The sequence below is a fragment of the Calonectris borealis genome, chromosome 3 (assembly GCF_964195595.1).
Source record: "Calonectris borealis chromosome 3, bCalBor7.hap1.2, whole genome shotgun sequence".
Lineage (NCBI taxonomy): Eukaryota > Metazoa > Chordata > Aves > Procellariiformes > Procellariidae > Calonectris > Calonectris borealis.
The window spans coordinates 45425384-45439508 of record NC_134314.1 but is presented as its reverse complement, the minus strand read 5'-3'; the positions used below and the strand labels follow the sequence as shown (position 1 = coordinate 45439508).

The following is a 14125-nucleotide window of genomic DNA, read 5'->3' as shown; positions in this document are numbered from 1 at the left end:
ACTGGATTCATATTTTTTGCTTCATAATGACAGCCCTAATGTTGATAATATTATCAGCGTTACAGGCACAAGGCCAGTTGAGAGTAAGGTGCCACTGTAATAAGCCCTACCGCTTCAGTGAGAGGTAGCAGTGCCCTGGAATACGCATCAATATTCTGTTGTGAATACTTATGCATCTGAATGCTTCACAATACTCAGGATCGCAATAGGGAAATATGTAACATTTGGTAAACTGAGGCAGAAGAAAGCAAATTCTCTGGTAAAGGAGGCAATCAAACTCCCATGTGCTGCTACTAATAAGTAGACCACCCTTATTTTCAGGACTGAAATGGACAAAATGGATGGGAGGAGAAAGCACCTACCACAAACTGATACCCAAATTACACTCAAAATTCAGGTCTCCTGAAATCCAGTTTATTGTCATTTAGGTTATACCAGGTATTCTTCTAAAACTCTCCTAGAGAAATCAGGCTTGAAACAAAAGTTTACCAAACAGAAATGGCTGATAATCAGGCAGAGAAGCCTCACCTGAATGAGATAGTGAGAACATAAACTGAGAAGCTCCAGCAGCTGCAAATGACTCCCAGCGGCTAGGACATCCTGTATCACCCCTGGTTCCAAGAGGATCTGTAAAGAAGAAAATGGAAAGTTTGTCATGTAGAACTCAGAGTACTTGTAGAAAATACTATAGGCCTTTGTTATTTCGGACATTTAAGTCAACACAAAGAACAGAAAGAGTAAAATTGAGCATGTAGAGAAGTCTTTGCAGGATGGCTACAGAGTTTTTAAAGTTCACCTGAATTGCCCAAAGGATTTTAAGGCAGATTTTCCTGTGAGAGTCCATAAGCCACATTACCCCCTAAATCCTTTAAAACAAAATGCATGTTATTTATTTAAAAAGGAGACTTTTCAAAATAACAGGACCTCCTTTTGTTATCCATAGACCTGGATGTTTTCATATATACTGATGAATCAGGCCAACAGAATTGGCTCAGAAGTCTCCAGAATTAATATTATTCATGCTTGTAAAAAATATACAGGAACACCCTTCCCATTCTGCATGGTACCACTTCATAATTTTCCTAACCCCTGTCTTCATTTTACAGAGCAAGGCTGTGAAGGCACAGAGTAAGCATGCTGCTGGAGAAGTGCCAGAAAGGGCTTAGAAACCAAGACTGATTATCCTGTCACTTGCTCATATGAAACTCCTACTCACTTCAATTAAAATCATGCACAGGCAGCAGCCAAGATAATTGGGCCTCAGCTCCTAGCCTGCTGTCTTGGGGTCAGCTTGTTAGAGCATCCCTTTCAGGACACAAAAAAGTCTTTGGGAATACAGACACTGGTCAACTTCTTATGAGTAGTCACATTACAAACTAGCCAAACTAATATTATTTAAATATAAGTGGTGCAGCATCGATCAAAAATCACAAATGCATGAGAAAAATTAATTTTTCAAAGATACTCAGAGTTTTATCCCTGTTGTATTTTCCCTTTGCACCTTTGGTTTCACACCACATGAGGTCAGTCTCTCACTGCTCCACGGGGAAGTAAAGCTTTATTCAGATCCTTTTTCTTCTGCCCACACAATTTAGTTTTATCTCAGAGCATCATTTATATGTCTCAAATACAGCGGAATAAGGAGGATGGCAAGAAAAAGGAAAGACACCCATCTCCATCTTTTGCAGTTAAACTGTTTTTGAGGGAAATGAAAAGAACATGTATGCATTTCTTCAGGCAAAACCACAAATTATTTCCAACATAATGGATATATCAGGAATAAGACAGAAGGAGATTGTTTCTTGTTTATATCAAGAACTCATTTACATTGAGTTCTGTCGGTGTATGACATGCTTAAAGCTTGTGCAAATCACTATATACATTCATACTAGGTTTAAAGTTAACATATATGTAATTTACGTACTGTATAAAAGTTCTTTATCTAGCCAGAAGGACACGTAAGGATCTTAATGTAAATGAGAATCAGGCCCAGCACAATCCAGGTTTTTGGCTAGTGCTAATGAGGTTGCTATGCATGACGAAAGGTAGTTCAACGGAAAGCTAGAAAGGATTTCAGTTACAAAAATATTTCCAATAGGGATATTTAAAAAACAATGAGCAACACTGTCAAATATTTTCAAGTGAGAACTCAGGGTCAGACTGACAAAACAAGCTGGTTTAGACCTTGCAGTGTTTGTTATTCAGACATCATCTACACTGAGGAAGTTGTCATCTGATGTCATATTACTTACTAAGTGCCAGCCACCAGCTTAGCATTGTTGAAGACACAATATGAAGAGAACCAGAACCCTAAGCAGATTACTACCTTGTAGGCATAGACAAACTACATTTAACTGTGATAATATTAATGTATTTTAAAGCTACAACAATCCATTTACAAATAATACTAGTAGCATTATGAGATGAGAAGTTGGACAAGAGGCAAGGAGGGTGACTGGTTACTACCTAGAGGCGATCTGCACAGTCAGCAACAAAAGTTCATTTCAAGGTGGCAGACATATTTTTACATGTTTTTCCATTTCTTACAGCTTTCCTATACCATGCAAGATTTATTCTTCTGAGATAACATATTCACCTTTGTATTTCCCAAGATAACTGAGGAAAGTCTATTTTGTCTCTTCCCAAGACTTTGCCTTAAATGGAACAATCTGAATTTTTATTCAATACTCATTTGGATATAGGCAAAAATACTAATTAATCTATGCTAAATGTTCACCATCAGCAAACTGCATGCTGGGGAAACCCGCAAGAAAAAGAGAATAAGTAAAGAAGGAAGAAAATAGTGCAAGCCTTCCTTCTACTAAAACTGGGGTAATTCACAATTATTTCACACCTCTTAGCTTCTATACATTAATACAATTACTTGATTTTTATTAATTACCAGAATAGCTGTTTATATGCTATATAGGCCATCCAGCTGAATCTTAACAGTAAATGCACATAAATACCACCATATGCACACTACAAGTACACACAGTGACTGTCTCTCCTCTGTCTAACCTTCAAAACAGTAGCTCTGAGGTCTTCAGAGTGATGTTTATTGAAAATTAAGGAGAGAGAAACTAAGATCTACTTTGGATTCACACCTTCAAAAGTAATCACAAATTATTAATGTGAAAACTAAAGAGAGAAGCTTAATCATTTTCCCTACTCCATCCTCAACCCAAGGGTTACAAGGCATAATTATCAGGGCAGAAACTCGGGAGTAATTTGAAACCATCGACTTCAAACGTTGCAATCTTCACCAGTGTTGGATGTGCCTTTGTATGACACATGCCATCTTAAGACTGGTTTTCTGTGCTATTTTTACATTGATTAATTAGATGCAATTCAGGTATTGTACCTGCCTGCATCTTACAATCAATCCTCTATTCAACTTTTATTTCTGAGGGTTAATTTTCATTATGATCTCAACTTTTCTCTGGCCCGTGATGCTACCCAAGAAAACCAGCTTAAATACCTTCTCCCTGTATACAATGGGCAGATCTTGCAGATAGCCTGAGTAACTTACTTTCCCAAGCCACCAGGTGTGACTTACTGCTCGTTTTCAAACTGATCTCCTTTGTCAAGCTATTTTTCTCCTCCTCCACAATAACTGTGTTTTCAAACAGGAATCCTGTTTTTCAAGGCAGCCATTCTCCATCATCCCACAAACCCTTCAGAGAACACGCACTAAATCCAGTTCACTCCCTCTTGTGGTCAGATCCGTAAGCCAAGGGATAGAAAGGATGCAAAAATTTAGTGTTTCTTTGCAACAGAATGCTGAGTTCACAACATCCAGAAAGGCTGATTATACAATTTCTTAGATCCACATTTCTTAGACATACACTTTAAATCTACATGGAAATGCATCCATTTTTGCTTCATTGATATATTGAGGAAAGCTGCTCTGCAAATGCAAGAATTAGAAACTTTCATAAATTAAACCTGAGCTTCTGAAGCACAATTCTGAGTCAGAAAAGGGAATTCTGTAATCAGCCCCGTGGTCACAGATACACATGGCCCTGAACACACAGCTGTGCATCTACCCTCTGGGCAGCAGTTATAATACTGGAATTCATTCCCCCTTCCCCGAAGATTTCCCTCTGCCTTTCCCAACTCACCCTGCATCCCCTCCAGTACATCTTAGGGCTATGGGTAAGCATGGAAAAGATTAACTGGGATCACACATCTTGCCTCTATCTTCAATCAGTTTTCTTTGGGAGACTTCTTGGCAACACAGAGCAACTAGCAGCTACGACTTCTTGGGCTAGGAGCAGTATATGAACCACTGTCCTTTCTCAAGGACAACTACTCATGCCCCACCTCCACATTGCCCAGACTGAGAACATCCTCCTACTCTTTTAATGCCTCCCACCCCTCTACAACTATCAAATCAGTATAGGCCAACAAAAAATTTGTATGGTCGTAGCAAAGAGGGCAGTAATGGACAAAAGAGAGTGAGGAGGAAACTCCTTAAACTGTCATTCCCAACAAAGAAACTTACATCCTAAGGGAGAAGGTAACGTCCAGATTAACTATCACATCTATGGAGTCTCATGAGGTTTATATCTGGAAAGAACAATTAGATCATTTAATCTATTCTGTGTATATTGCAGGCCACTATATTTCATCCAGACACTTTTAAAGACACTAAACTAAAGCTACTTTAGGCCCAAGGAGGCTAAACTGCATGCCCAGACAAAGATGGAGAGGTTGAGGATGTACTTCTATCACCTTAATTCCAGCTATTCATTTATACCCCTGTATTTCCTTCTTATTTCCATACAGCTGTTTGTGGGGCCATGGAATAAGTGAGGTGGTGGCATGATTCACATTAAAAATAAACACCATTACGCTATAACAGTAAGGAAATATGTAATGTCATGTCAGAAAATTCTAGAAAGTAAACCATATGGAATTTAACACAGAAAACAAGAAGAAAAATCCTAAGATTCTTGCCAGTCTGATGCAAAAGAAAATTCCTTCTTGGCTCCATTTGCAGTGATCAGCATTTCAAACGAGACAGGCATCTAACAAAAGTACCACTTGTTTTTCCCCTCTGGAGACCATTCTGTGCGCTTCAGAGCGATTACAAAAGTAACTTTTCTTTTAGAGCAATTTAGATTGCATTTCACTCGCAACCAGTTAGCACTTCTGCCTGTCTCCCTGTTCATTCGTGCTTCAGTTGAATCCTGAGCTCCTCACACATTGAGAAGTGCTGCTTCAAAAACATGTGAGCAGGGGAAGAATGTTCTAGTCCCCTGTGGGCAACTGCCCAAAGCCCTGGCACGTAATGTTTGATAGTACTCATTACAAAACCTAGAGGTCTCATTAGCCAATGCCAGAAGGAATCATGACCAGCATTTCTCTGATATATGTCATAATATTTTTCCAGAAAACTAAATGAAAAATCTATGTTAAATGCACAGCATATAAATCATAGAATCATAGACTATCTTGAATTGGAAGGCATCCATAAGGATCATCGAGTCCAACTCCCTGCTCCTTGGAGGACGACCTAAAACTAAACCATATGACTAAGAGCGTCATCCAGACGCTCCTTGAACTCTGACAGGCTTGGTGCCACGACCACTTCTTTGGGGAGCCTGTTCCAGTGATCAACGATCCTCTCAGTGAAGAGCCTTTTCCTATCGCCCAGCCTGAACTTCTCCTGATGCAGCTTCATACCATTATGAAGTAAGTACCATTATTATATGTAAATACCATTATTATAAGCAAATTTTTTGGGAAGACGTTTCATTACTTTCAGCTCTAGAAAAGCTGTCTTGTCCATAGCTTGATACCTATCAAGAGCAAATAACATGAAACATTTAACTTTCTCTGCAATAAACTGCATAAATTGAGTTAATTAAGCTCTGTATTATTCTAAGCCTTCTGGGCAATCTGTAGCTGAACTGTGAAACTAACACCTAGTAGCTGTAACGTAGTGCTAGGCACAGAAACAAGATTATCCTCCTGATAGAAGTAAAAAAGGAAGTGTCCAAAACCAAGTATCAAATTTATATTTTTGGCTTTGAAATTGCATTGAAAATGATGTTAAGTATTTACAGTAAGACATAGTCCTGCCGTAATCAGTTTTCCAGAACCTTGTCGTGTTGTCCCAGTAGAAAAGAACAAGGATAGTTGAAGTCACTTTTGCTAGGGATGCCAGGTAGTATAACCGAACCCTATGATTCACTTTAATCAAAAGGCAACCAGTGGAACCGCCACACACAGGACGCAGGAGGTCACTTACCCAAGAAAATCAAACATCACAATACAGCTTTGCAATACACCTCATCCACAAGTGAGCTAGAAAGGATTAAGAGAATAAGAGGTGCTAAGATATTGAGAGCTGTCTCCCTGAAAATGGCAGATGAAATACTGGTTGATTACTAGAAAAACTGTCACCACCAAATGAGGGGGGGATTTGATGAGAGATGAAAGCCAAGATTCTATAAAGGAATCTAAGTAATTATCAGAAGAAGTAGTTGTACTTACAAATATTTATTTCTACCATTTCTATACTATCTGAGAAGACCTTTCACTCTTTCATGTTTTTTGTTAAAGAAATAACTAAGCTGAAGTATTTGACCAAAAAAAGAAAAAGAACAATTTCACAAAGGAGCTGTAAGATAATACTTTACCTAACCATAGGTTTGTGTGCATGAATTTGAAAAATCACCAGATGGTGCTTCTACCCGTTCATGAAACCTGTTTGGTAAAGTGATAATAGCTGTTACAGGATGACAGTTTCTAAACTAACTGGATATAAGGTAAAGTTAGTAAATAAAGGCAGTAATTAAATAGGACTCACATTGATATTGCATTAAAGTAATATTGAGAGCAACCCAAGCACATGAAATAACAATATATCTGAAAATACCATGAAGTTCTAGACTTGTAACTAGAATAATATACTGATATCACCTTTATTAAAGACTGCTGCTATGTTAGCATTTTGTGAGTAAAAGAAAATTTGTTAAATATGCTAAGAAACAAAAAAGTTTAAAGCCTATTTTCAAATCATTATAAATGCAACTTCATATGTGGCTTTCAAAAAAAGGAAACTTTTCAACATTCTTTCTATACGCAGTGTGTAAGAGTGTGTTAATCTTAGGCTAAGAAGATACCACAGGATGACTTACCCCAAAATTGGAGAAAAAGCTGAACATAAAACATCACTTTTATTAGGGCTGCCTCACTGATTCTTTCTTTTCAGCTTTGGTAATTTAGAATAGTTTTATAACTTCAAGAAGACAACTTAATTTCTATTAATAAAGAAACAAAATATTATGGTTTAGAAAAAGAAAGAGACACCAGCCAGTTAGGAAAACAGGAGTTGCTCAGGAGAACTTGATATTAAGCCCTATTAAAGCTGCTGGTTTGCTGTGTGGTCTTTGGAAAGTTATTTTCTCCCAAAATAATTTCCTGTCTATGATGCAACAAAGTAAGGACAGCGATTACTTGCTTTTGTAATGTGTTTTGAGGTCCTCAAACAAAATTCTATCTAAATGCAAAATATTTGTATTACCATAGACTAAGACATATGATAGAACATAATTACAAAGAAGAAAGATCCAAGTCAGCGAAGCATTTCAGTATACGTAGGACTCCAACTGTGTTTTTGTATTTTTATTGAATTAGGATTACAATCACCTACTGCAAATTAAACCCAGTGTTCTTGCACAATTCTTCTTTCTTGAAACTATACTGCAGTGCCTGTCAGCCGATTCAAATGATGATATCACTTAGTTTTTATATATGTATATGCGATCTACATAAAAGACGTAGTTTGCTGGACCTAAATTTGAGGATGAATGCAAGAGGAGCCTCATCTAAAATGAAGACCCTCAAAATTTCAGTTTAAACCACTTATTCAGTCCCACAGCACTTATAAGAGCCTGTTTTCAGCACTGAAACTTTTCAAATGCCCAAAGGTTTTCTTTTCATAGAATTATAGAATCATTAAGGTTGGAAAAGACCTCTAAGATCACCGAATCCAGCTGTCAACCCAAAACCACCATTTTGGTCAAAAGCACCTTTTCTTGTAATGATGAAGTGATCCAACTACACTGGCCTATTTAGAGCCCATTCCTCCAAATGAGATTATGTCTTTTGGTAAGAGAACAGTTAAAAACAAACAAAAAAAAAAGTCAAAAATAGCAGGCAACAGTGCCCATGAGTCTCTAACCCAGTGGGTAAGACTCTTACTTAGAGGGAATTGTGAGCTCCAAACTCTGCTCTCCAAGAACTGTTTCTCTATATTAATATCTAAAATATATAGTTCCTGTATTGATTGTACTTCATCCACCTCCCTTCCAATGCACATCTGACACTTGCAAAATGCCCCTGTGAGGAGGATGTGGGAGTAATCTAGTCACTGAGACTCTGGTCTGGCCTTATTGCTGCCAGCTGTGAAGTAAAAGAGAGAATGACCTTAAAGGCCTTTAATGGAGAAAGGATACATCAACTACAACAGGAAGAGAGTTGTATCTCTGAATTCTGAATATGGTGAGTACATGGTAAAACGCCTAAGGCCAAGAAGGAAGGTATTTAGGACATTTTTTTTCCCAAAGATTTCATTATCAGAGCCTACATGCATAGAACAAAACCAAATTCTGCTGCTATTCCTTTTGTTAGTTTTTATTTACTACTATACCAACATTTCCTTCTTTGTGATGATTAGGGACCATAGTAATGGATTAATTCAGTTGGAATTATGATCTTATTTATATTTAACTTGAGTTTTACTACAATCTTTTCTTCTGTTGAACAATAAGTTTTCCCTTGAAAGCAAAATACTTCCAACAATAATTGTGACAAGGCACTGTCTGCCTACGTAGACAGGAAGATAAAGTTGGTATTTTAAGTCTACAGGCATATTTCAAATAAAAAAAAAAAAGGCAAGTATGACAGAGTTGCATTTCAGATTGCAATGTCATGCTAAAAATTAAATTTCTTAATTTTGATAACTTTCAAAAACTGCAGACATCAAATATTGCCATCATGCAATATTAAGTATTTCCACCAGATGTCTCCAATATATTATTTTACACAGAAAGTTACATTTGAGTTACTACACTTCAAACTGAAAGCAAGTTTAACAAAATATTAAAGAAATAAAGAGAAGAAAGCTGAAACTAAATATTTATCTATTTAGACATGGATACCTTAGGACTGTCCCTAAATTGTTGTCAGTTCCGCAGTGTTACCTAAAGAAACAGCAATTTTTTGGACTAACATTTTGGCCAAACATGTTTAAAAAGGAAAAAAAAGGAAAAAAAAAAGTTCATGGCTTTCACTTTTAAAAGGCACATCAGATCATGTGTTGATACCTACATCTTCAGAGCAATATAAGGTTGTAATTGATATGAATGAGTTTTGGGTTACTAAGAAATATTTTGTTTGTTTGTTTTTTAAAACCAGAAAGAGTTCACAGACCCAAGAGACGACTCTGTTTTCAGAACTCCCTCTGATGTAAGCATGCAGTAATCCAGTTATTTATTAATAGCCTTTGTGGATTACTCCCACTCACTACCTTGAAATGTCCACCCAGATTCTGTCAGCCTGAGTCAGTACATAAGCAATGCCCAATATATATAAACACAGTGCCGGAAGAGAATTTCATGGACAAAAGGAAAAAGTCTACACTGCTAATTCTCAGACCCACATATCACCGAGTTATGCTTCAAAGGCATCTTTATACGAGAACCCCTAGAGAATCTTTGTCATTTCTCTGTACTTCAAAGTAGCACTTGGTGTATCTGACAGACATGACAGAGTGCAAATTTTCCCCTATAATCACCTATATATATGAGCAACTGTACATACATGCACACCTATATTTAACTCAAGAAGCCCACTCATTTATTCAAAGTAGATTATATCTGAAAATGAAAGTCTCAAAAGTCTCTAAAGGATCAAGGATAGAAGGCACATATTATTGACTAGGGAGCTGAGGATACTATCCTGGAACAAGGTGGGGTGGATTGTTGGCTTACGAAAAAACCACAAATCCATCCGTTCAGGGTTCTCAACATATTTTACACAGGTTTATTAGACTTTGAATTTCGCTGAAAGATAGGGGAGGGTACCCCTATTCACAGCAGACAGGATGGTCAGACAGAAGATAATTATAACTATCTTCTCAAAGTTGGCTTTGGAAAGTATCTTTTGGATACTTCTATTTAGCAACAAGAGTTCTATTTTCGGAATAATCAACCTATAGTCTCAAATGACTTTAAGATGATACAGGTGCTCCACAGCACATGAAACATTCGATTTTGCATATCAAAACTTTCAACTGAAAGAACAAAAAGCATACCGATGATAAGCCATGTACTGAGATCTTCAGCCAATTCAGTAATATAGCATGGCATCTCTGTCTCTTATTTATATGAAAGAGATCTTTGAATAAGTTATGTTTTCCATAAGAGCAGAAACACAGAAATTTCAAGTGCTAATCTCTAAGGCCAATGCTAAAGTATAACCTTGGCGTGGGCTGATGACAAAAATAGCTCCTTTAAAACAGGTACAAAAAAAATCTCTTTCCTTATTTCTATTTAATTCCCTTTGAAAAAATTAAGGCCATATACTCAATCCACAGTATGGAAACAGATGCCTTAAATTTGTACAACCCAACAACTCTTCCAGAATAATGTAATATGGATTTAAGCTTTCCTTTTCAAAATTTACTAATAAACAATTATATACCAATAAATTCAATTGTTCTAGCAGTATTTCCAGAAATAGTTTGGTTATCTATAATTTTAGAGTCCGAACCAAAAATAATTGGATGTTAAGAAGTTCTGAGCTCACTATCCATGAATTCTGAACTGGGATGAAGTCATATAGCAACACTGTCCAAGCATGCAGCGTTCAGATATGGCAGATTTTTTTTTTGGGGGGGGGACGAGGAGAGGGGGACAACAGGAAGAGGAGCATCACTCTGCATTTGCTGAAGTAACATAACGTGATACATAACCTGCTATCATTAAAAGTGCTACGATAAAGATGCAGAGTACCTTTGAGCATTTACAAAGATGCTTGGACTGCATCTGTCCAGAGAGCAAGAGACTACTTTTCCCCTCAATTATATAATTTGTCAAACACAGCAGAGTTTATAAATATTTATTATTAGGAAAACACCTAGGGTATTTTTCCTTTCTTTACATTTATTTAGCATGCAGAATCAACTCACATTAAGTTCTTATGAATAGCCAGGCCACCATAAAAGGGGCATATGAGTCCTACATGGTTCACTACCTGGTAACAATGCACATAAAAAGTGGTTTTATTAGACAATCTCTCCATAGAGGAAAAAAAAAAACAACAGTATATCCAAAGTCAGATCAGTTAAATCAAAAGACCTTGTACAAGGCAGTGCACAAGAAAAATAATTTCTAGTACCTTTGTAAAGGTCATCTTCAGTTTTTATTGCAGTTTGCTTTCATTTGTGTCTCTTAATTTGAAGAACTGTACAGTACCTGTCCAGTATATGCAAAGTCCAGGGCTTGTTTTAAACCGAGGCTTGTGACACCATGCAAATTCACCTCATCAGCTTCGCTTTCAACCATGCAGAGACTGAACATTGCCTACAGAAAGAAAAGAAATGTTACTAACCATTAAAAACAACCCCCAGTGAAGGTGCAGGAGGAACAGGATTGATTTTTCCACCTTCACTAACCTTTGCTTTTTCTTGGATAAGAATTCTAAATAGCAACAGACTTACGAGTTAGAATGAAATCTATACCAAGTTTTCAATACTAACTCCATAGCAATCAATCATGCAACTGAGTCCTTTTATCAATAAAGAAATACAAAAACTTATTCTGGAAAAACTGAAATAAATCACTTTTGTCCACGTATATATACTTCCTAATTAAGTAATTCAGGTGCAATCAATGGAAACAGTCAGACAATAAGGTATCATTCAATAAAAAAAGATAAAGAACTGGACTCTGGAAAAAAGAACTAGACAAGCACCACTAGAAATAATACTTATGTATAGTATCATTATATATAGGAAGGAACAATAAGCCATACACAGTTATTTGTATGAGAAGAAGGGGCAGTTAATACACCATCTTTTATAAACAATCCTTTCCAAACAAGCACCTCAGACTGGAATGTGAACAGTGTAATACTCAAGCCATGCAATGAGGAACAAGGATGGAGATGCAGTCACCTAAACTTACAACCTCCCCTTACTTGTTATCGCCCCAGTTTCTCAGATCATAAAACCTAAACTGAAGATTGGCAAGGTGCTATGGAACTTTCCTGAAAATAACATTGAGGAGAGCAACTGTCCCTTTCATCCAGTCTTACTTTTCAGATCATCAGCCTTCAGTGCCTCCCTGGACTGAAGCAACCCTACTCAGACTTTGGATCCTTGTAGGAATCTTTTTCTTCCCACCCTTGTTAAACTTAGACTCCTGCCTTTGCCCCTCACTCTTCCCTTCCAGACTGCACTCCCGGTGCAGTATCCCTACTTACCACTCCTTCCCTCCTCTTATCAGTCCTGTTCTCCAGTCAAATACTTTTCTAGAAAAGCAACCTTTATCTTTGTCACTCTCCCACACATTTTTTAACAAAATATACCACTCACAGTCTTTAGACAGTAAACTGCAAACAAATAAACTGAACAGTTCTACCATCTGTCATTGCTAAAGAGAGTCTAAACTTATCCTCGGTAGGTTTTGTGCCAAACTGTTAATGCCTCTACGGAGGCTACCAAACTTCACCTTGGAGAACTCCAGTAAAGGAGCACTTCTTAACGAATATACCCTCTGCTACTTCTGTCTCTACTCTGGCTGATACCTGCAGAACCTGAGGCAGTCAACAAGAACGCTGGTTTTCATATGTGAAACCTGTCCACCAAGCACTGTTGAGTTTAAAGGAAAAAATAAGCCCTACCCACTCTAACAGTTTAGCATATAGCATGCATCTAGACCCACGTGGCTTCTTTCAAGAACTGAGTGTTTCCTGCAAATAAGTAATTTCTTCTGAAAGTCTTAGCATTGTCATCATTAAAACACCATAATTTGACATAAATCTGTTGCCTGGAAATCATCCAATATAAGCAAGAGTGACATTTATCACACGGTGACCCCTTATATTTTTGCAATTTCTATTTCAATTAAAGTGATATCAGGGCTTCTTCCAAACTGGCAACAGAAAAGAAGCATCAAAAAGTTTAAAAGGTTTATCAAACAAATGTAGTAAGACACAGTCATGAAATATACCTAAACAGAAAAAAACATTTCTAACAAGTTCAGACACTTTTCAAATTCCATTAACAATTGTCTTGGTTTTGGCTGGGATAGAGTTAAAATTTCTTCCTAGTGCTGTGTTTTGGATTTAGTATGAGAAGAATGTTGATAACACACTGATGTTTTCAGTTGTTGCTAAGTATCTTGTCAAGGACAACTACCCTCCAGGAAGTTACCAAGCTACTACCTTCCCAAGACTGGGAGGAGGGAACACAGCCAGGACAGCCAGCCCAGCTGGCTAACTGGGGTATTCCATACCATGTGACGTCATGCTCAGTATATGAATGGTAGGCGTGATCCAGGAAGTACCGATCGCTACTTGGTTATCGGTCAACATGGGTGGTGAGCAACTGCATTGTGCATCACTCATTTTATATATATTATTTATTATTATTATTATTATTATTTTCTCTTTTCTGTCCTATTAAACTATCTTTATCTCAACCCACGAGTTTTTTTCCTCACTCTCACCCTTCCGATTCTCTCCCTGCCCCGCTGAGGGCGGGGAGGAGTGAGCGAGTGGCTGCGTGGTATTTTGCCGCCTGCCAGGTTAAACGACAACACAATGTAATCAGAGTTGGACATTTCATTGTCATTTAGATATATCAAACGAGCTCTAACACCTATTCCGAGGCTTCAGGGCTTGCCAGGAGCTGCAAGGTACCCATCAGCCAACTGCTCCTTGCAAAAGCAGACCTGCAGTTTGCCTCTGGAAGAGACAAGCTTCTCTTCTCAGAAATTCACTACTAAATAAACTTTTTGGATAATATTCTTTTCCCCACATCAATTCCGGAATAAAGAGAGCAAAGTCTCAAAGCAACACCTGCTGACATAGCTCTTACAGTGGT

General features: G+C 37.5%; 1 protein-coding gene across 7 annotated transcripts in view; it reads right to left on the bottom strand.

Annotated features, from left to right (window-relative positions):
* Positions 1–14125, bottom strand: part of KLHL32 (kelch like family member 32) — a 102771-nt gene that overhangs the window by 61974 nt on the left and 26672 nt on the right. For 4 of the 7 annotated variants that reach the window (XM_075148056.1, XM_075148060.1, XM_075148061.1 and 1 more), the window contains exons 3-4: positions 11493–11600; positions 529–627 (exon numbers count right to left, since the gene is read on the bottom strand). The exons of 1 other annotated variant lie outside the window; for it this stretch is intronic. In XM_075148056.1, the coding sequence (XP_075004157.1) occupies positions 529–627; positions 11493–11600 (207 nt within the window). The remainder of the gene's footprint in view (positions 1–528; positions 628–11492; positions 11601–14125) is intronic. 2 more of the 7 variants (XM_075148057.1, XM_075148058.1) reach the window with 2 other exon arrangements.